This window comes from Podarcis vaucheri, assembly GCF_965113315.1.
Source record: "Podarcis vaucheri genome assembly, chromosome: 16".
Classification (NCBI taxonomy): domain Eukaryota; kingdom Metazoa; phylum Chordata; class Lepidosauria; order Squamata; family Lacertidae; genus Podarcis; species Podarcis vaucheri.
Window position 1 is genome coordinate 17,060,480 of NC_138754.1, and position 21,945 is coordinate 17,082,424.

Genomic DNA, 21,945 nt, shown 5'->3' on the forward strand with positions numbered 1-21,945 from the left:
TAATCAAATCACAACCAGTGTTCAACAAGGGCACCGGCTTTCACAGGGCAGAGTGTCATATCCAGGGACTTTCATGTCTGGAATCAACCACTGTGGCTTAAATGCTTACATGTAAGGACAGCGGCTGAGCACAGCAGCCAAACTCTCCCCCTCTTAATGCATTGACAGGACACAGGCACTGATTCCTACCCATCTCCTTCATATTTCCCATCTGTTTTCTTTTTGCATTACAGAACATCTTCCTCCTACTCAGCGTGGGGGAGAAGGGCTTATTTGTCTTTCAAGTACTTAGTCATGTTTTGTCACAACCTAAATGCTAATTTGCTGATTCGATGCTTCATATAATAGTTGGTGTTTGTAACTGCCATGGAGCTTCGAACAGAGGAAACATGGCTGGGCACTCTTGGATCTGTGGTTCTGAGGGTAAACATGATCTCAGAGCCATCTGCGAGTGTATCTGCCATGAGAGCCAGTGTGGCCTAATGTTGAGCCATGACCTGGGAGACCAGGGTTCAAATCCCCACTCAGCCATGAAGCTCACTGGGTGCAAGACCTGAGTGCAACAGCAACTCTCCCCACTTGTGATTCCCAAGAACTGGTATAATATTCAGAAACATTACTGCCTCCGACAGCGGAGACAGAACATAGCCATTGTGGTTTGCAGTCATGGATAGTACATGTAATGAAATAATAAGGCTTATAAATGACTATCTTATCCAACTATCTTCCAATCGAACCAAATGCTGAAACTGCTTGAGAGGGGTTAAAACATTCATCCCACATTTGATAGGAGCAGTAACAGATTGTCCCACTGGGAATAACTTTGACCTCTGTGAATGAGGTCAAAATCAATATTCTTTCAAACACATTATGGGCTTCTACAGCAGAAGGAGATATGGTTAACAGCCTTCCTCACCGTATTTTTCTTATAAAAATAGTTCTTTAAATTTTGAACATACAGAAAATAAAACAGAAAAAACAGGTGATCATTTGGATCACCTGAAATGCACCATACAGCTAATTAGGGGAGAAAACAGGTAAGTTGAGATTCACTCATTTTTTAATATTATTGTCACATCAAAAAATATAATTCCATTCTTTTTTATTTATTACAGGGTTCAGATTGTGCCCATCAAAAAATAAAGGGTTGTGAAAGCCAAACTATGTGAACCAGGGGTAGTGGGACTGCTCTATTACATGCCTTGTTATGTGAAAAAAAATAAAATCATGCCAAATTGCATACAGATTGTCATGTTTACTTTGACCTCCTTCCTCTCCTTAGTGATAGAAAAGGAGCATGGCAGATTCCAGTAACTCTTTGGAGACACTAAAGCCACTGTGTGCGCCATAGCCATTCCAATCAAAGGCAGTATAGTCGCCACACTGCCTCGGATGTCCTTCGGGAAAATACCCTCCACCACCAACGCAGGTCTGGAAGAAAAGAAAGAAGCATAAGCCAAAATTTTGAGTGCACAATCTAAAAAAATTGAGGGGCCGGCCCGGCCCAATACATTTTGCTGCCTGGCTTATTGGATCTGCTGCCCTCTGCCCAGCCACCCCCAGCCTGCTGCTTGAGGTGGCTGCCTCAGCAGGGCTAATAGTTGGGCCGGCCTGGGCGTTGGGACCAGGATATGCAACACTGGCAATTGAAGAAGCCACTCACATATTCTGTATCGCATCCTGTGACTTTAACCCCAGCACACAGAGCCATGGCAGCTTTCTCGTTATTAAACACCCGGAACTGAATGAAGCCAGGTTCAATCTTTGCTGGAAAAACAAAATCAGAGGCGGGGGGGGGGGAGGGATATTATGGAGTATGCAACATATAGACTGTCCTCTATCCCAAGAGCTTGGCAGCTGCTAGCTATTAATTTGAACACAGTACTCACGGCTCAGCTGAGGCAGCATACCAAGGTGCAGAGCAGCTGCTTGGGGTGCAAAAGGCCCCAGGTTCAGTGCTTGGTATCTCCAGTTTTTAAAAAAGAAAGAGTATCAGCCTATACAGATACCTTCTGGAATGGGAGCTGCGTCTTACTTTAGCACTCGCAACAGTGGACCTGAGAGCAGCTAACTTTCAGGCAGTTGTGGAGGGTGAAGAAGACACAATGGTCTGTCCCCAACATAGGGGAAGCAACAGGGCACTCAGGAGGGAAGCTCAGGGGGATACCACCACACCTGCCACTGAGGCAGTTGCCTTATTTTGGCTAATGAATCAAGAAACATCTCCCGAAAGTGGTGAAAATAATTGGGAGAGTCCCATCATTTTATATGCCGAACAGCTAAAATTCAAATTCAGAATGAGGATGCGTGGGTTCACTCATTCTTTCTTTTATTCAGAACAGGGTTACCAGACCTCCTGGGCTGGCCTGAAGTCTCCAGGCTTGTCTGGATGCCTCCAGGTGGGGCAGGGGGTATTGAAGCTCCAAGTGGGCATGAATGCCAATTAATAATAATAATAGTTATAGTAATAGTAATACAGTGGTACCTCGGGTTAAGTACTTAATTCGTTCTGGAGGTCCGTTCTTAACCTGAAACTGTTCTTAACCTGAAGCATCACTTTAGCTAATGGGGCCTCCTGCTGCCGCTGCACGATTTCTGTTCTCATCCTGAAGCAAAGTTCTTAACCTGAGGTACTATTTCTGGGTTAGCGGAGTCTGTAACCTGAAGCGTATGTAACCCGAGGTACCACTGTAATAATAATAAAGACTGCAGCTTGCAAGCTTCAGCCTGGCAGGAGCCAGATGCAAATTATTGCACAGAGTGGGAATCTGCCCTCCTCTGCTCCCTCCTCCTCTCTCCCAATTAACCTCCATCTCCAGGACTCAGTGTTGGGAGGGAGCACAGAGAAAGAATCTCTGAAGTCCGCCCCATGACATCACCAGAGCCTATTCCTAATTCTCGGGATTGGGCCCTTAAATCTCAGGGTCTGGGATGCTCCTGACCTTGCAACCCTGCTTCAGAATCAAGTTTCAGGTCTTGGGCTGGATACTTTGGTAGGCTTTAGCTTCCCCACCAAAGCCATCCAAGCAAACTCCATGAGAGTTTTTTTTGTGCTGACACTGAGCACTAGCATCACGGAACTAAAACTTACATCGAGCATTTGGGGAGTAGAAGAAAGACGTCTGCTGCACATTGCCAGTATCATAGATGACAGGAACTGCTGGGCCGTTGTTATCTGGGCAGGTGCCAATCCCAAATGTTACTGGGTATTTCTGGAAGGAGAAGAAATGCAAAAGAGCTGAGAAAGGCCTGTCTGAGAACATATATGCTGGCCTCTAAAAAAGTGATGCTGACCAGTTGCTGCCTCTCAGCCTTACCTACCTCACAGGGTTGTTTGGGGGATTAAATTACATGGGAAAGAACCATGAACACCTTGGAGAAAAAGGTGGGATATAAATGCAATAAATAATAACAAATGTGAGAAGATAAAAACAAAAGGATCACATTTGTTTTATGCTGGCCTTTAACTTGGTCCAAAACAGATATAACATGTGATTAGATATCCCAATTAAAAACAAAATGTCAATGCAAATGCAGGGGGTCATCCAAAATGGCCGTGCTGCCTGGGGCTGAGCTGATAGGCGTTGGGAGCCCAAAACAAGGAGAGGGCACCAGGTACTCCAAACTAGTCACAGCTATCAATGCCCAAATATTGAGTCACTAGGCAGCCATGCTTACCTGGTAGAGCCTGAGAAGGTTGCCTCCTTCTTCAGCCAAGAATCCATTTTCAGTGTGGTACCTCAAGATGGCGGCATCCATCCATTCCTTCATGGGGGTGTTGTTTGGGACATGCCAGATTGCCAAATCCCGAGCTTCAAGATCATAGTAGCCAGGGTTCTGAAAAGCAAAAAAGTCTGAGAGGAAAATCTTGTATGCTGGGGGTAAGAACCTTTGGGCCCAGGGGCCAAATGTGGCCCTCCAGATAGCTTTATCTGGTCCTCAGTCCCACTCTTCATGGGACTTGCTTTGCAGCATCCTTGACAACTTTTGCTTTCATTTTTGTATTACTTTCCCCATGACCGCTGCCCACCTCAGATGGGGGGGCGCCTTTTGCAGGTTGCACGCAGCCACCTGATCCTACACGACCCGGCATTGCAGCAAATTGGGGGACGGCCTCTCTGCTTGAACAAACGTTCTCCAGAGCCAGCCCAATCCCCACACAGTTTGGATAACCCTGATGTTCCCAGATCCCTGGATGGGGAGGGATAAACGCCCAATGCCTAAGCCAAGGTCTCCCTACATCTGAAAATTTAATAAAGTTGTGGCCAATTTTAATCCCATAACACATTGTCATGAGTCATTATTCCTCCCGGGGGTCGAGGGGGGAGGGGTCTCCACCTGGCCACGCAAAATACACATTGTGTCTGCATTTTTGTTAGCTGTCTTCTAATCCACATGTAAGTCCAAGCCCAGCTGATGAGGTCAGTTCACTTCAAAATGCAGACCCATATTTCTACTCCGTTCCCAGTTTAAACTAACCGCAGTTTGTGCCACCTTGGGGGGCGAAATGACAAACTGGTTAGCTGGAAAACGGAAGCAAATGGTTCCAACCGCATTGTGGGAAAGGTGAAATCAAGGAAGAGTGCAAAAGCCCAAGACTTGCACTCGTTTGGTGCTAAACCCTGGTTTAGGATTTATATTCAAACACAACCTATGTTGCGTACTCTTCCTAATCAAGAAAACCCACCATGCGCAGTACGGAAAGCAAAGCTGACCTTGTAATCATCGCTTGTGCAGCCCTTTGCTGACCCGAAGGTGGCGTTGTTGGACCAATTGCCTTCTCCATTAGGCCATTTGATGTCATTGCCCTGCTGGCTAGACCAGCGGTCTCCCTGGGTGCATTTCCCATAAATGTTGTTCTCGTGGATACTGGCCACTAGTGTCCAACCGCCTCCATTCGTGGTCATGTCGCAGAAGGTTTGGTAAACCTCACCATCTTCTGTGGCCAAGTCATACAAGCCATCTGCAAGAGGAAACCAGGATATCAGGAGAGCCCTGCCTGATCAGGCCCTCCCAGTCCAGCGTCCTGTTCTCACAGCGGCCAAACAGATGCCTGTGGGAATCCAGCAAGCAGGATCCGGGCGCAAGAGCCCTCTCCTGTAGTCTCCAACTGTGGAGACATGAGCACAGCCATCAATAGCCCTCTCATTCACAAATTAAATATACAATATTACAATAATATCATAGGCAGCGGCAGCAGTGGTTAGAGATGGATATTTCTTACACAATAACCCCACATTCTGCACACATTTGACTTGCGCAATTTCAGCCGCTAAAGAGGAGGGGTGCCTGTATTTGCTGTTCTCAGTTTCACCATATGTGGGGCACAAACCTGTTAGTTTGCATTTCTTAGTGCAGAAAGTATTGATCTGATATGTAGAGATCTTTCCTATTCTAATTAATTGAAGAGGGTTCTAGAAGCTTCTTTGTGTGAAAGAAACAAGTAGAAGGTTCATGTTGTTTGGGTGATTCCTTCAGAGAAGCTGAGAACAGCTGGTTTAAACTGGTTCTTCTTATCTCTTCTGTCAAGGTCATGCTGACTATAATAGTAAGGACAGAAGGAGCCCGGGTTTCTCTTTCTACCTCTCTTCCTTCTGGTGTGGTGTTCTGCACATAGTATGCTTAGTGTTAAGGTTTAGACTTATAAGTTATTTAAGTTTAAGTTAAGTCTGCTGCAACTGGATTTCATTTGTCTTCAGTAAAGCTCTGATGGATAAAATATTAATTGCCTCTGGTCTACAGTGGTGCCCCGCAAGACGAATGCCTCGCAAGACGGAAAACTCGCTAGACGAAAGGGTTTTCCGTTTTTTGAGCTGCTTCGCAAGACGAATTTCCCTATGGGCTTGCTTCGCAAGACGAAAAACGAAAACGTCTTGCAAGTTTGTTTCCTTTTTCTTAATACCGTTAATACAGTTGCGACTTGACTTCGAGGAGCAACTCATAGAACGCGGTGTGGTAGCCTTTTTTGAGGTTTTTGAAGACTTTGGTGATTTTTGAAGCTTTTCCAAAACGTCTTTTAAACTTTTAAAACTTTTTTTGGGGGGGTTGGATTTTGGGTTGGGGTGTTTGGAATTCAAGGACTTGGTGTTGGGGAGGGGTTTGCAAGAATCTGGAAGCTTGTGTGGTTTTTTTCTGCATTTTTATGATTTTCTGTGACCATTGGGCCACTCTGCTGTTTTTTTTAAAAAATTCTGGATTTGAATTTCTGTGTGGTGGGCGGCTGGGGGAACAGTTGGGGAGGGGGTTCTTCAGCAAGAAGCAAAGAGTGGAAGAGGAACCTTCTTCGAGTTGTCCCCCAGAGTCTTAGAAAATGTACTGTACACTTTGTTGATTTTTAAATGTTTTTCTGTCATGTTTAGAAACTTAATTTATTGTTCCTTCAATTTTTGAAATGCTCTTTACAGTATGTGTGACTTTAAAGAGCACTTAATAAACTCTTGTACCAAATTTGGCTTTGTTTGGACTTTTTTTTGACCATAGGAACACATTAATTGAATTCCAATGCATTCCTATGGGATTCCGTGCTTCGCAAGACGAAAAATTCGCTAGACGAAAAAACTCGCGGAACGAATTAATTTCGTCTTGTGAGGCACCACTGTATTTTTGGGGAATCCTGCAACGTGTTTAAGTTTTTACTCTGCTAGCTATACACTGGAATCTATTCTGGATCAACATTTCACTAACAAGAACCATCCCCGCATAGTTTGGAATCACTTTCATTCCTGTCCACAACAGCCAGCTCAAGTCCCCGCCATAATGGTCACATGGGCAGAGACATGCAGAACTTACCTTGTGGCCGTTGCACTCAGCTCATCGCACCCCCTAAAAGTTCTGGACCGAACATGCCCTTTTCCCGACTCACCCACCTGTGGCTCCTTCCAGTGCTGTTTTGATTTCCATGCAGCTTCGGGGCAGAGACTGAAGGAGATTCGGGGGCAGACCTTGATGGTTCTGGAGACAGGTTGCATCTTCCCACTTGACCATCAGCTTGAGGATGTCTCGCTTCAAGGAAGTGACACAGCCATTGCTCTCTGCACAGAATAAATTCATCAGGGCCCTGGTCTTCAATTAGTGGGTCGGAAACCCGCAAGCGAGGGAGGCCAGTGGTGGTTTAGTGGTTAGAGCTTTGGACTGCTAGGACCTGGGAGAGACCAGGGTTCAAATCCCCACTTGGCCATCATAATGCTTGCTGGGCGTGACTGCCACTGCCTCGCAGGGTTGTTGGGATTAAATGAGGGAGGGGAGAACCATGGTTGCCTCCTTAAAACTCCTTGGAGAAGAAGGTGGGGTGCAGATGCAATAAAATAAGGGTCACACGAAGTGGAACCAGAACACTTGCTTTTTAAACAAAGCAGAAAGGGTGGGAGGAGAGAGAGGGAGAGTATGGTTACATCTACACTTTTATGCAGATTCTACATAGTTCTCCTTTCTGGAGAAGAAGGATCTTGGACACAGATGCACTAGGATATTCCAGGCTAGACTGCTGTAATGTACTTAGCATGGGGCTGCCTTTGAAGATGGTTCAGAAACTTGAACTGGGGCAAAAATGTGATTTCCCAGCTGCTGGTTGGAGCCAGGTGATCAGAACACATGGTTTTATTTAATTACTAAATGCCTATCCTGCTTTTGCTCCCAAAGGGTGGCAAACACCAAAGTGGGTTTTTTACAACACAAACACAGAAATTAAATGAAAAGAAAAACATTTTGAAACTATTCAAAAGAACACGCTGCAGGGTAATGCCAAATCAACATGCAACAAGCTTTCTGTTTTCAGAATGAAACCGTTTTCTCAATAAGTGCATTTCGGCAGCAAAAAAATAAGCAACAGATCTAGATGCTGTGTGGATTATGTTGAAAAAGCAAGTACTCAGGTCTGCACTGAGCATAGAATCAAAGGTCTTGCATACGCAGCCAGAACCTGTGAATTTTGTTTCTTTCCAAAGGTCTCATTCAACTGCCACACAAGCCTCCTGGTTAAAACAGCCATATTTATTTTAAGACCATTATATATTATAATCTACCCAAAGGTCCTTTGTTTTGTCAGGATTCAATTTCCATTTATTTTATTGCATTTTAATTATTAATTTCATCAAATGTCTACATATTTATGCAGTGCTTTTTTCCGGGGATACGCATACCCCTAAACATTTTGTGAATCTTTTGTCCATTCACTGTATTTTTCCCGATTCGAACTATAAAATGGTGATTTTCTTGAGTCAAAATGAGAGTACCCCTAAACATTTTTTTAAAGAAAAAAGCACTGCATTTATACAAATTTATACATTGCTTGATCGTAAAAAAGCAAACCCTGGTGGTTTACAAAAAAAAACCCAATAAAACTATCAATAAGAAAAATGAACAATTCCAGACTTTCAAAAAGTTAAAATAACAATAGGCCCAAAACAGATTAAAACTCCCATCAACTTTCTAAACATCTGGGTAGCCTTCTCTAAACAAAAATGTTTTTAGCAGTTACCAAAAGGAATATAGTGAAGGCACTTTCCTGATTTCAATAGGCAGGAAGTTCTGGCGTGTAGGGGCTGCCACACTAATACTAATAGTAACAATTTGAACTTGGCCTGATTTTTTGAAGCTCATTCGCCTATTACTGGCTATTATTTCACCAAGGGACCCACACGCTTACCGCACCGTTGGCCTTCTGGAAACACAAACGCACACAGCAGAATAATCACAAGTTGCTTCATCTTCCTAAAGTGAAAGACCAAAGGTTCATTATTTCAGAATCACTCCGCTCCAGAACTCATCATGCACTCAAACAGAAAGCGAGAGAGAGAGAGATTTGGAAGGAAGCAGAGCTAAATTGCAATTGAGTGACGGCTGGATCTTTGGCAAATCGGATGGAAACCAACTGGTGGAAATTCAGACCATTGAGGAGGGTCAAGGAAGCCACCCTCAGGCTGTTTGCACTAAACCAGACCCACAAGTACCTGGAGTTCCCCACATGGATTGGCAGGGGGCTGCAAGACTAAATAAAGATGCACTATCTTGCTCGCTCGCTCTCGCGCACACACACACACACACACACACACATATTCATTGTGGGTAGTAGGCTGTGGTTGTGTCGTCTGGCCCTCCATGAAGAATTGAGCAAGCCCTCACACTCTAGGCTCCTCTTTCTCTGCTTGAAAGGTGGGCATCCATTTTGGGACCTGAAGCCAAAAATACTTCTGCCTTATTTTACGCGGCATAAATGGTTGGGGAGTGGGATTTTTCAGCTCACCTGACTTCAAGATCACAGCTTCCTCCAGCTGTTTACTACAGGACACTACAGAGGCAGCAGCTCAGACAGGAAGAAAGACCCGGCCCTCCGACCAGACGGGTTCAGTCCTCTTCTCGTCTTCATTAACAATGAAATGGACCTCAGTGAGCAAGCCAGGGCAAACAGCTCACAGTGGCCAGTGGCCAGAGGTTTGTTGACATAAGGACACACAGTGACCAAGAGGGCACTGAAAAGATTGCAGAGAGATTAATTCGCTTACAGGGCAAGGCTATGTCCACTGAGCTCAATGGAATTTATTCCCAAGCAAGGAAGTATAGGATCGCACCTTTATTCTTCAAGGGACACACACACACACTTCCAATCTAGATTAAAAGTCTCAATTTACACAATAGTTTGTACTGGGAGGGCTACATGCGTTCAGTTCACAAGTACCGGCTAAGCACAGAGTTCAGTTTAGCCATCATACCAAGCCACCATTGCACTAACCATCATTTAAAATCACAAACCGTCGGGTGAGTTGCTGAATGCTCAACAGGCAAATCAGGGTTTAGAATGGCATATCTTCGTTTTCTGTCCTCGTAAGTTTGTTACGCCCACACGTCCACTTGTCTCCATGGTAGCCATAATACTATGGGAATTGTTATGGTTTAAACCATAGAAAAACGTATGTACATGATTCCACCTTGCATCAACAAAGGCTGCACTTAAAAGTTTGGAGTAATTGCTCCCCTAAACTGGCTCCAGGGTTATCCCCTGTAACTTCAGTTCTAACTAATGGATTTATAGGAAATTTAAAAAATAATCGGAGGCTTGACAGCCTGCGAAGATGGACATGTAGAACTTTAGCTCTCTAACCAGTAGGCCTATGACAGCTGGGGAATTGATATCTAAAGAAATAGAAACGTGAAACAACCATACTTTTTATGTATTTATTAATTTAATAGAGATTAGCTCAAAATGGCTCCCAAACCATTTTTGGACCACCGCCCTCTTGGTTCCACAAACTCAATCCTGGCACCCCCAAACCACCCTACAGTTTAATAAACCATTATTCAAAATAGTGGTTTGCGGTACCCACAAGATAATAACACAACAGAGTTCAAAACTAACAATTTATTGCACATTTATTCAAAAAGCTATTTAATTCAACAAAATGGATGGACTTGAAGCAGTGATGCCAACTTTTCAAAGTCTGAGAGTCAATTGCGCCTCCAGTGCCCGCTGGCCATCCTGCCCCTTGCCTCTTAGCACCACCCCCACCCACCCAGTAATCTCACAGCTTCCCTGGGGGTAGTCCTACCCACTTTGGGAACCACTGAACTAGCTTGTCCCCCATTTATGAAGTGTTGAAATTGTTAAGTTGTGGGTGAACATATCAGACGACACAGCGATTCTTCAAACAGCTCTTGTTTATTCAGAGGCCAGAACAGAACTGAGCTGAAGGGCTCAGTCAGCCTGCTTATATAGAGCTCCAGTACAACGTTACTGTAGCAACTTTCTAAAACTATCCAATCACTGAACGTCACTTTCGATCCTTCATTTGCATAACTATCTACAGTATCCCCCTGCTGGCCCAGGGTGAGAACTTCAGTACATAACAGAAATCTATCCACCTTGTGTAATTGAGGACGACTGCAGATCAGGGTCATAGGAGAGATCAGGGGGTGCTTATTGTTCTGACCAGTTTTTCCCATACCTGGAGATCATTAGCTAAAAAGGCTAGTAATTTTAGCAGTTGAAACATCTGGAGTGGTTAACACACACACACCCCATCTCGCCTTCAGATTCTATAAATAACCAAGAAAAGTGTGGGCCATGAATTATTCTATATGAATTTTTAAGAGCCGTGGCATCAGGGGTAACTGTTTCAGTGCAGTCCACCTCAGGGCTGGATTTAGGTTTGATGAAGCCCTAAGCTACTGAAGGTAATGGGGCCCTTTATATGTCCAGCTGTCCTTTGTCAACAACCAACTGTCGCTGTTTTTTGTGTTGAATATATGCTGTATGGTAATTTATGGACTTAATAGGTATCTAAAGCTATTTGCACATGTTGCCATGTAACCAGTCCATGCAGAATGTAAGCAATCTGTATACAGAAATGAGCAAACCAGTGATATTTTAGGGAATAGGCTAGTAGGCGGGGCCCATTACTTACATCATAGGAGCCTACACAACACAAAACACTGTTGCTGTATGTAGGTTTTATTTTATTTGTTTTTTATCTTATATTTTGGAAATGTACATCCAGGTGTGTGTTTTCTTTAACCTTTTTGGGGGGCCCCAAGAGAGTGAGGAATAAGGACTCTGGGGTATCTAAAGTATGAGGTACACAGTTTGAGGCCTGACATTCGCTGTATGTTTAAGAAGCGGTGGGAAAGTTAACCATCACTGAGGGTTAACTTCAAATACCGAGGTTATACAAATACTGTCAACCTTTTTCTTGAAGTCAGTCAAGGAGGAGGGCTGGTCATTTGCTCAATGCTGTCCTCTAAAAGGTTTTTAAAATTCCTGAGATGTATTCTACAAGGAGTATTCTACTCCTTGTAAATTTAATTACATTTATATCTTTTCTCCTCTGCTTTCTAATTTTTGGGGTTCTTAATTCTATTTCTTCCTTGCTATCCGCCAATTTCCAGTGTTTACCACTTTCAACACTTCTCTGGTTTCTAGCAACCCCTTTGCTATGAATTGGAAAATTAATAATGGTGAAGGCTGTGTACTTCATCATCTTAAGAGGAAAATAGACACCAAAATAGAGGCTGATGAGTAAAAAGGGATCAGTATAGGTAATTTGAACAGAACACCCAATTTCTGAAAACAAGCACTGCAATTTCCTGGGTGGCACCTTTTTAAAAGGTGCTGGAGGAGCATGGGTGCTAATTCACACTTCCATTTTGTGCCTCCATTTCTAGGCACAGGTTTGTGATGTGTGGGCACGGGATCAAGCCAGGAGTGGGGTATTTCTTTTGTCCCACCACTTTCCACAGGAAAACCCACTTTTTACCTCTGAATCAAAACAAACACCAGTCTGTGGAACTAGGGGCCTCCTAAAAACCTCAGAACCCTGACCAAGCTACAGCTCCCAGAATTCTTTAGGGGAAGCCATGATGGTTTAAAGTGGTATCAGCGTACTCTAAATGTCTGGCGTGAATGTGGCCCTGGTTGCCTTATTCATTTCGGGCTGAGACATAATAACGTATTTCTGTCTGTTTCTGAGAGGGAGGGAGTCGCTCCTGCTTTAACCATCTCAAGCAAGAGCAGGAACCTTCTGGGAGAGGAACCTTCTGCAAGAAGAAGCCACAGAAACAGGGAATACTTGAGTGTTTGGGCCGTGAGCTTTCTTTCTCTGCTCTAGACATTATGTTTCTGTGTCCGTGGGTGAGAAGATCCCTCTGCTGCCTCCAGGGCTCACAACATGTTGGTCTGACTCACTTCGAGGCCTGTGGCTCATGAACACTTTGAGCAGCACCCGGTGGGCATCTGCCGCCGCCTCGTCCACAAAAATCTTCAGCATATTGTACACCACGGTGAACGACGGGCCCACCTCTGCCACTGGCACCAGGTCTCTGGGCAGCTTCAGCGCTTTGCTGGCTGCCTCCATCAGCAGCTCCACCACCTGCTCCTCGGTGATGGCCACAGCCAGCGGTGACTTGACCAGGGCTTTGAGCTGCTCCAAAGGTTGCCCCGTGTGCTCAGCTGCTTTCCTTAAGGAGGAATCATCCAAGCCGAAGCTGACGCAGTAGCCCTGCAGGGTCTTGGCCAGGAGGTCCACGTTGCATGCGATCGAAAGTGCCGGGATGGGCACAGCCTGTTGGCCGCAGGCTACTGCCGAGACCAGCCACATGTGCTCAGCCATGGCGGCCTTCTTCTTCTCCAGGATGCGGTGGGAGATGTTGGGAGTGGCTAAGATGAATGAGTGGCTCTTCTGCACACCCTGGGTCTCGCTGAGGCTCTCCCCAAGGAGGGGGAAGTCGTACTTGCTGGCCACAATGCTGGAGATCAGGAATACCCTGGGGGCTTTCACTCGCTCGGCCTGGAGGTCTTGCACACAGGCCTCTCGGATCTTCTGCAGGGCCACCGCTTCGCTGAAGCCAGACGGTTGGCTCTGGCGGGCAGCTTCCAGCTCCGCATCCACCTTGGAGAGGACAAAGTAAACGTCCTTGCCAGCTTTCTTGATGTGGCGAGACAGTTTGGCGTGGGCAGAGGTGAAGCGCTGAGAGGCAAGGATGATGAAGCAGTCATAGCGGGAGACTTTGATCTCCTCCAGGTAAGTTCTCACGCTGAAATCAGGAGCACTGATGCTTGGCAGGTCCCACAGAACCACATTGGCGTACTTGGGGTGTGAATAGGCCACAGGGTCCTTACTGGCGCCCGCCCCACCGGTAGGAGCAGCACCCTCATCCTCCTCGTGCAGATCCCGGAAGGTGTTGATGAAGGTGGACTTGCCTGCTCCAGGTTCACCAGCGACACCCACATCCAGGCAGATGTTCTCCAGGAAGTGAAGAGCATCTTGGAGCCTCTCGGATAGGTCAGAAAAACTCCCTTTCTCAAAGGCCCTTTTGAGGTCCTCGATCTGCTCCTTGGACAGTATGGTTTTGTCGTTGTCGTCATTGTTGTCGTCATCGTCCTCCTCCTCTGCCCTTGAGGCAACTGTTGGCCAAGAAGACCGTGGTCGGCCTAGAGGGAAAAGACCAGGCGAGCAACACTGAATTAATGGGAGCCTTGTAATAAAACACTGATTGGTATAGCACGGACTCAACTTTATTATGGCAAAGTTACTAAAGACTGTCTGTTCAGCAGAGGAGGCCTGTCAGCTTTGCCACTGAGAGAACCATGGTGGAAGTTGCCCATGCAAAGAGTACCACCAATTCCATGCATCGGTCACCCACAGAGACCTCTGTGCAATTCATGCCCATTTTGCCACAACTACAGAGAGCAGCAACGTTATAGAGGGATGCTCGCATGAAGCACACAACTTCACATGACTTGAGCTATTCAGCTGGACCACACAGGGACACTCTCCGTCTCCTCTGTGGACACACAACAAAATATATTTCACCCACACACCCCAATTCCTTCCTCATCACAGTCAGCTCTGGAGGAATGAAATTCACTTTAGGAGTTTCATATCTCTGTTGCAATAGAGTGCGAGCTCTATATAGTTATTTCAGCTCATTTTGTTTGTTCAGGTCAATCTGAGTATATCACACAGAGGATCAAAGTGTTTGTGTGCAGCTCAGTGGCTAAGAGACAAACTTAGCAACCCTGGATTCAGCAGGGCTCAATAGCAGCTGGCGCTCATTGAGACTGATAAGGCAAAAGACAGAGATGCCAATGATAGGTGGAGCCAGAGCCAATGACAGGTGGAGCCACACTGGCAATAGGCTTGCAGGCACACTACTATGCCACCAGAGGGCAGCAGTTGGGTAGAGAGGGGCTGCAGCTACACAATTATGCCACCAGATGGCAGCAATGGGGAGAAAGAGGCTGCAGGCACACAATTACACCACCAGATGGCAGCAGTGAATGGAAAGATATGCCACCATAAGTACTGTATGCATGTATGTATGTATGTACAGTGGTACCTCGCAAGACGAATGCCTCGCAAGACGAAAAACGCGCAAGACGAAAGAGTTTTTCGATTTTTGAGTTGCTTCGCAAGACGAATTTCCCTATGGGCTTGCTTCACAAGACGAAAAACGAAAACGTCTTGCAAGTTTGTTTCCTTTTTCTTAAAACCGTTAATACCCTATGGGAAACCGTGCTTCACAAGACGAAAAAACTCGCAAGATGAAAAAACTCGCAGAACGAATTAATTTCGTCTTGCGAGGCACCACTGTATGTATAAATAAATAAATTCATTCATTCATTCCCCATGCATCTGACTGGGTTGCCCCAGCTAATCTGGGTGGCTTCCTAGAAATAATAGCCTAGAAATAACTGAAAGTCCAAATCTAGCACCTAATCATAAGCCCCAAACATTAATCTTTTGACCCTTAACCCCGACTCTCTACCTAACCCTCTAACCTAAAGACAACTGTGAGGGAGTCAACTTTCTGAAAATGTCGTATGTTCTTTAGCAGTGAGTCCTGCCTTGTAGGGGTTGGACTAGATGACTCCTGGGGGTCCCTTCCAACTGTACAGTTCCGAGTCTACACCAGGCCTTAATCACTCCAACCTGTCCCCATCCATAATCATGGAAGCTCCCTTCCCAGAACCTCCCCACTAGGGCTGCTGTCTCTCACCTCCCATCACCTCAGAAATGTGGAGGCCTTGCCACGATGGCCTTCCATGGTTCCACGTTTTGATGGTGTCCTAGTTCCCTGTACTCTAGGGCCACTGCTTGGGGCAGCAGCCGCTGCAGATGGCAAGCATTCTCCCAAAGGGCTTGGGGAGCTCACATTTGTTTTCCAAGCAGTCTGGCCTGGCCTGGATGGTGCTATAGAAACCAGCCTTGGCCCAGAGCCTCCTCCCAATTGGCTAAATTGGCTTCCCCAATGTGATGTCAGAGGCAGGTCTGGGATTATCTATTTGATGTGCTGAAAGGAAAGAGTCCTGTGAAGGGATGGAGATGTTTGCATACTGGGAGGCACCAAAACCTAAGAACATAAAATGCAGGCCAGTGGCTCACAGTGGCAAAACAAATGCTGCAAAGGCATGGGTAGGCAAACTAAGGCTCCAGGACCGGATCTGGCCCAATCGCCTTCTAAATCCGGCCCACGGATGGCCCAGGAATCAGCGTGTTTTTACATGAGTAGAATGTGTGCTTTCATTTAAAATGCATCTCTGGGTTGTTTGTGGGGCATAGGAATTCATTCATTTTTTTCCTTCAAAATATAGTCCGGCCCCCCACAAGGTCTGAGGGACAGCGGACCGGCCCCCTGCTGAAAAAGTTTGCTGACCCCGGGACCACAGGGAATTCCTCAAGCAGGACCTGAGCACAAGAGCCCATTGCTGCCTCCAACTGTTGGGGCACAGCATAGCCATAACCAAAAGCCGTCTCCTTTTATGAATTGGTCCAATCCTCTTTTAAAGCCAGTCTAGTTAGTAGCCATCCCTGCCTCCTGTAGGAGCCAGTTCCTTCTTTTAACTATGCTCTGCATGAAGGAGGACTGCCTTTTATCTGCCCAGAATCCTCTGACATTCAGGAGGGTCTTTTACCAGCTTGAGTTGGTAAGACCGCTACGGCCACCTGGAGCAGGATAGCTTAATCATGCGTTTGTAACCTCATGGCTGGACTACTGCAATGCACTCTATGTGGGGCTACCCTAGGGGTCGCTCTGGAGGCTGCAGGTGGTGCAGAAGGTGGTGGCTTGGTGCCATAGAGACTTAAGTTGCTAGAAGGCCTGCACATGACACCCTGCTTGTGGGATTCTCACCGGCCGCTACCAGGCCAAGTTCCAGTCACATGTATTAATGTGCATCTCAGGACTAGCTTACCTAAGAGACCGCTTTATCCCTTATACATCCAGCAGATTGCTGTGGTCTACGGGAGAGTCTCTCCTGGAAGGTCCAAAGATCTCAGAAGCCCATTCCGCAGATCAGGGCGTTTAGTGTGGCTATTCCTGTCCTGTAGAATAGTATCCCTATCAAAATACAACAAGATGCCCATGCTCTGCACTTTCCAGAAATAATTGAAGATATATTTATTCCAACAGGTTTTCCTAGATGGATAAATGGGTCCTTGTCACAAGAGTCCGTTTGTTAGGGCCTTAATCTCATTTTAAATGTATTTGTTATTTTTGTGTTTTTAACTTTTTAATTGTCTTATGTGTAAATTGCTTAAGATGGTGGTTTAGAAGGTGTTCAATATATTGCAATAATAATAATATATAATTGTAACAATAAATTAAGAAGACTGCAGTCACTCAGGAAAGTGAGGGGAGTCCTTACAGTTTTATAGCTAGGCCAGCAGAGGGCAGCGTGTCACTTTTCAGTGCTCATTTGGGAGCCAGTGACAAACACACATACAATTCCCTAATACAATTCCCAGCGTACTTGTTTAATCGAAGGAACATTTGAGGAACAATAGAGAAATTGCGAAAAGGAGGGAAGTTCACAAATCTCTTAATGGGAAGGTGTGGGTGCTATTATTTGCATATCAGCCAGATATAGTGCAATTTAAGTGTAACAAACAAACAGAAAGGGCAGCTCTCTGCCCCAAGGCGATTACAGTTTAAACTTTGACCCAGAAGGATCCAGCATGATATCCACTGCTATAAAAGTTCCATAGACAAAGCAGGCCCGTCTGTGGTTGCTGCAGAGTTCCTGTTTCCCTGCTTGGTAATGTTAAGTCTATACATGTTTATTCAGAAACCAGCGCCATCAGCTTCAAAAGGGATTTGGTAAATCAGCAGAGGACTGCAGGCTTGAAGTGACTTGTGGGATTCATTGTGGCATCGTATCTCACGTGTTGCCGTTTTATTGCAGTTTGTTCCTTTTTATTCTTATGAGCTGCCCAGATGCCTTCAATTACGGGGTTGCCTTCTGTGAACAAAATGCATAAATCTAGAGCAACCTAAACTGCAAGCTTTCATTCAGGGATAGGGAACAGGTGGCTATTAGCCAGGTTCGAGGAAAGGGAATCTGTGGAGTTAGTTGAAAGCAAAACTTTCCAACCTCTGCCACATCAAGAGAGGAGCCAAGAAGCCCAAAGTTTCACATTATGCTGAACCAGACGTTCTCAACCTGGCGCCCCAATAACTGCCATTATTCCCGCCTTGCACAGGCCAGTTTGGGATATAAGCAAACAGGACCCTATTAACTGGACTGGTTGAGATGTAAGTTTGTGGCAGTGTTTTCCCCTCTCCACTTTCCTTCATTGGGTAAATTCTGAGGCTATTCAGAGGTAGCACCAAACCACAGTTTGCCGTTTCAAGATTCCCATGCTCTCCCCTTCCTCCGTGCACAAGGATTAGGGAACGCATTGTTTGGCCAAAAAATGGGTTCTGCAAACCAGGCTTACAAGCTGCCTTGAAGCCCCCTGCAACACACAAAATCAAACCACCACTTTTCAGCCTCAGCCCAAGGCTTACACCCGATCACAGTCGCAACCTGACTGGTTTGGAGTTAAATCTGCATAGCCTCGTACCCCTGAGACATCTGCTGCCCGCTTGTGACTATTACTTGAAGCGCAAAACATATTTAAACACAGAAGACAGGGTTCAAACGGAAGGGCAATGTTTATTTTCAATTCTGTTCCCAGCATACAAAATGATACAAGAACATCGCAGCAGTATTTATAAAAGGCACATACGATAGCACTCTCAAGTTTGAAGGCCAACTCTCTAACGCAGCATAAAAGCCACCACTAACACCGGGCCCAATCCACCCCACAGCTACGCATGCAGGAACTCTCAGATTAATGGGCCACAGCTGCAATCCTGTACCTGGGAGTAACCGTGACTTAATGCAACAAGACTGACTTCCAAGCAGATGTGGTTAGGACTGGGCTGTAAGACCCTATTCTAATTCTGTGCTGGATCGCAGCTACAGGACAATACAAGTTTGCACTGTGTGGCGGTAGATTTATCAATATCCTCTGGCCCCTCGTTGACTCTTCCAGGAAGCATCCAGACACGATTATTAATTCTGCTCTCAAAACTAATTCTCTTCTTTTTTGGAGGCCAATCTGAGGTAGAAGGGGTTCAAGGCCAGGAAGGGATTTCATAGGTACAATTTTGACTTAAGCCATCTCAGATTGTGGGATGCCACTGACATCCCAAAAGGCAATGCCCTACAGGTCAAACCTGGGCAGCTTGCAAGGGTCAAAAGGTAAGCCTAGGAGCCCCAAACTAAGTTTTCCAGGCTGCAATCCTAACCTCACTGAATTCAATAGGACTTGGCGAGTGATATTCAATGAAGTTTTACAAGACAGCAATAGTCCCTTCACAGTTAATTCCACCCAAACCAGAGGCACTGTGGTGGCTGTTTGCATTTGCTATGACTGCAGCTTCTGAAATTTGGTCTCTTAATTTCAGTGGTTCTCCTCTGTGTAAAAACTTCATTGCATATGACCCTCAGAGTAGGCACGGATGGGATTGCACTCAATGGCCAGGCCCCTAATGAGACCGCCATAAATTGATGCTCTTCAGCTGAGTAGTGACCAAGGGTTTAAAGCATTAAAAACAAAATTCATAACAGCACACTTCATCTTTTCTTAAAAACAGTTTCTTTAAAAAAATCACGCTTAATTACAAGGATTCATAAGGAACATTTACAACAGCCTCAAGAGGAGGGAGAGGTTTGACTTTAATACATGGTGGAAGGCAACATGAGAGTGGAGATCAGACCAAGAAGGAAGACGTCTGTTTAAATTCACCCTGGAAAAAGAGAGAGAGAGAAGAAACCTCTAAGTTACACAGCATGAGAAAGCCAGCAGGGCAGTCTTCCCCGCAGCAGGGGCTTTGGACTACAAGTCTCATCAGTCCTCAGCCAGCTTGGGGGAGGCTGCTGTAGAGAGCCAGACCGCATAAATTCAGAACCCCAAAGTTTCAAGGTGCATAATCCCCACAGCTCTTAGCTGTACGCCTGTGTCTCCTCCCGTCTTTGAGAGTGATCTTGCACCACCAGCATGCCAGGATTGCTAACAATGGCCACGTGGCCACAAAAGGATGGCAGAGTGTTTAATAATAAACACTTTGCCCTGATATTGCACTTTCCATGCGTTCAAAACTTGTCACACACATTGGCTTCTTCTAATCCTGTTAAGGTGGGCTTGCTGCTGTCGCAGGTGTGTGCGACTGTGTGTTGAAGCTGGGGCACTGAACTACTATTATGTTTTTAGATATGCTGCAAGCCACCCAGAGTGGCTGAGGAAATCCTGCCAGATGGGCAGGGTATAAATAAATTTATTATTATTATTATTATTATTATTATTATTATTATTATTATTAACCTTTGGATTTTTTCTGTAACAGGCCAAGAACAGCTACCCAACATCCAAACTTGTAGCTTGGACACAGCCAATGCTTTCTCTCCAGACCAGTGATTCCCAAAGTGGGCAGGACCACTCCTTGGGAGGGGATTACATTGGGGGGGGGGAATCTAACAGGCAAGGGGGCGTTGCAGGTGGACCCCTCCAAGCACACAGATCACTTATTTAACAAATGACCAGGCTAGAGCCTAGAGCAAAACACCTCCCTTGCTTCATATGCAAAGTTTTACCGCTCTTATCACTTTCAAAGCTATTTACTTCGGTCACGTTTGTTTGTAGCTATGATGCTGAGTTGTCACAATAATAGCTATTTATTTTCTTATAAATTAGTTATTGTACATCTGTGGTAGGTGAGGGTTTGTGCATGTTTGGTAGTTATAAATAAATATTCTATGCTATAAACCTCATTCACCCCTTATGTTTTTAAAATAAAAAAATTCCTTCCAGTAGCACCTTAAAGACCAACTAAGTTAGTTCTTGGTATGAGCTTTTGTGTGCATGCACACTTCTTCAGATACACTGAAACAGAAGTTGCCAGATCCTTCTATATAGTGAGAAGGTGGGGAGGGGTATTACTCAGAAGGGTGGTGGGAGTGGGAGATTGACAGATAGCTGAGATGAGCCTGTTGACGACTCTTAACGACTGTAATAGGTCTTACAGGAAAAGGCAAGGGGTGAGAAGGTGAGAAATGGCTTAGTCATGTATAATGAGATAAGAATGCCATTAATATCTCATTATACATGACTAGGCCATTTCTCACCTTCTCACCCCTTGCCTTTTCCTGTAAGATCTATTACAGTCGTTAAGAGTCGTCAACAGGCTCATCTCAGCTATCTGCCAATCTCCCATTCCCACCACCCTTCTGAGTAATACCCCTCCCCACCTTCTCACTATATAGAAGGATCTGGCAACTTCTGTTTCAGTGTATCTGAAGAAGTGTGCATGCACACGAAAGCTCATACCAAGAACTAACTTAGTTGGTCTTTAAGGTGCTACTGGAAGGAATTTTTTTATTTTGACTATGGCAGACCAACACGGCTACCTATCTGTAACTGGAACCTTAAGTTTTTGTTAGTAAGATTGTGTCAAAATATTTTTCATGCAATATTCTTTGCTGCGATCTATCTATCTATCTATCTATCTATCTATCTATCTACAAGCTTAGATCAGATCATATATTTATTTTGGCATGTATTTATTTTTCATATAAGCACGCGATCAGTTTGTTACTGTTTTGAACTTCAGTTCTGAAGAATTCATTTTACTGGGTTGGGTAGGGGGCGCTGGGGATGGTTTATGGCACCAAGGAGGCAGTGGGTCCCCAAAAGTTTGGAAACCACTGGTCTAGGAAATCACCCGAGTTGGTGTGTGCTGTCCGAGAGAACCTACATAGGTACCCTTTAAACCAGGGGTTGTCAACCAGGATTCTAGGTGGGCGGCGGGGGTTCTATGGCACAAGCGGAATCCTCCTTCCATCGAGCACTGGTGGGCGGTAAGGAAATTTCACCATCAAGAAAGATGCATTAGTGGGCGGTAGGTATAAAAAGGTTGACTATCCCTGCTTTAAGCAAAATCATGTCCCACCTTTTGCTCTTCCAAATAAAGAAATAAATTCATGAGCACGTTTGCAAACCCACCAGAGACTCGAGTGGCCCCATCATTCCTCCCAGTCGGAGGCTGCCAAAAACACCACTCACTACATCATTGCCACGCCTAACAAAACCAGCTTTTCTGGGGAAAGAACAGAGCAAGTTCCTGTTCTACTTA

The 21,945-nt window shown here is 45.3% G+C and overlaps 3 protein-coding genes and 1 long non-coding RNA gene across 4 annotated transcripts in view; all 4 read right to left on the reverse strand.

The window, feature by feature from the left end:
• Positions 1-1,042: 1,042 nt before the first annotated feature.
• LOC309521498 (intelectin-like protein) lies at positions 1,043-9,397 on the reverse strand. Its single transcript, XM_082204058.1, has 8 exons — positions 9,242-9,397; positions 8,645-8,709; positions 6,867-7,031; positions 4,716-4,963; positions 3,679-3,837; positions 3,092-3,212; positions 1,664-1,767; positions 1,043-1,431 (listed from the first exon to the last, which is right to left on the reverse strand). Exons 2-8 carry the CDS (start codon positions 8,703-8,705, stop codon positions 1,279-1,281), a joined length of 1,011 nt encoding a protein of 336 aa, XP_082060184.1. The 5' UTR covers positions 8,706-8,709; positions 9,242-9,397; the 3' UTR covers positions 1,043-1,278.
• Positions 9,398-12,557: 3,160 nt separating this feature from the next.
• LOC309521496 (interferon-inducible GTPase 5-like) lies at positions 12,558-15,691 on the reverse strand. Its single transcript, XM_082204056.1, has 2 exons — positions 15,487-15,691; positions 12,558-13,918 (listed from the first exon to the last, which is right to left on the reverse strand). Exons 1-2 carry the CDS (start codon positions 15,491-15,493, stop codon positions 12,600-12,602), a joined length of 1,326 nt encoding a protein of 441 aa, XP_082060182.1. The 5' UTR covers positions 15,494-15,691; the 3' UTR covers positions 12,558-12,599.
• A 2,713-nt stretch (positions 15,692-18,404) lies between these two features.
• The window catches only part of F11R (F11 receptor), a 31,454-nt gene continuing 27,913 nt past the window's right edge, over positions 18,405-21,945 (reverse strand). Inside the window, exon 9 of the mRNA XM_082204325.1 lies at positions 18,405-19,563. Coding sequence (XP_082060451.1) covers positions 19,528-19,563 — 36 coding nt within the window. The 3' untranslated portion in view covers positions 18,405-19,527. The remainder of the gene's footprint in view (positions 19,564-21,945) is intronic.
• LOC309521634 lies at positions 20,137-21,940 on the reverse strand. Its single transcript, XR_014214739.1, has 2 exons — positions 21,238-21,940; positions 20,137-20,591 (listed from the first exon to the last, which is right to left on the reverse strand). It is a non-coding gene; the product is annotated as an uncharacterized lncRNA (long non-coding RNA).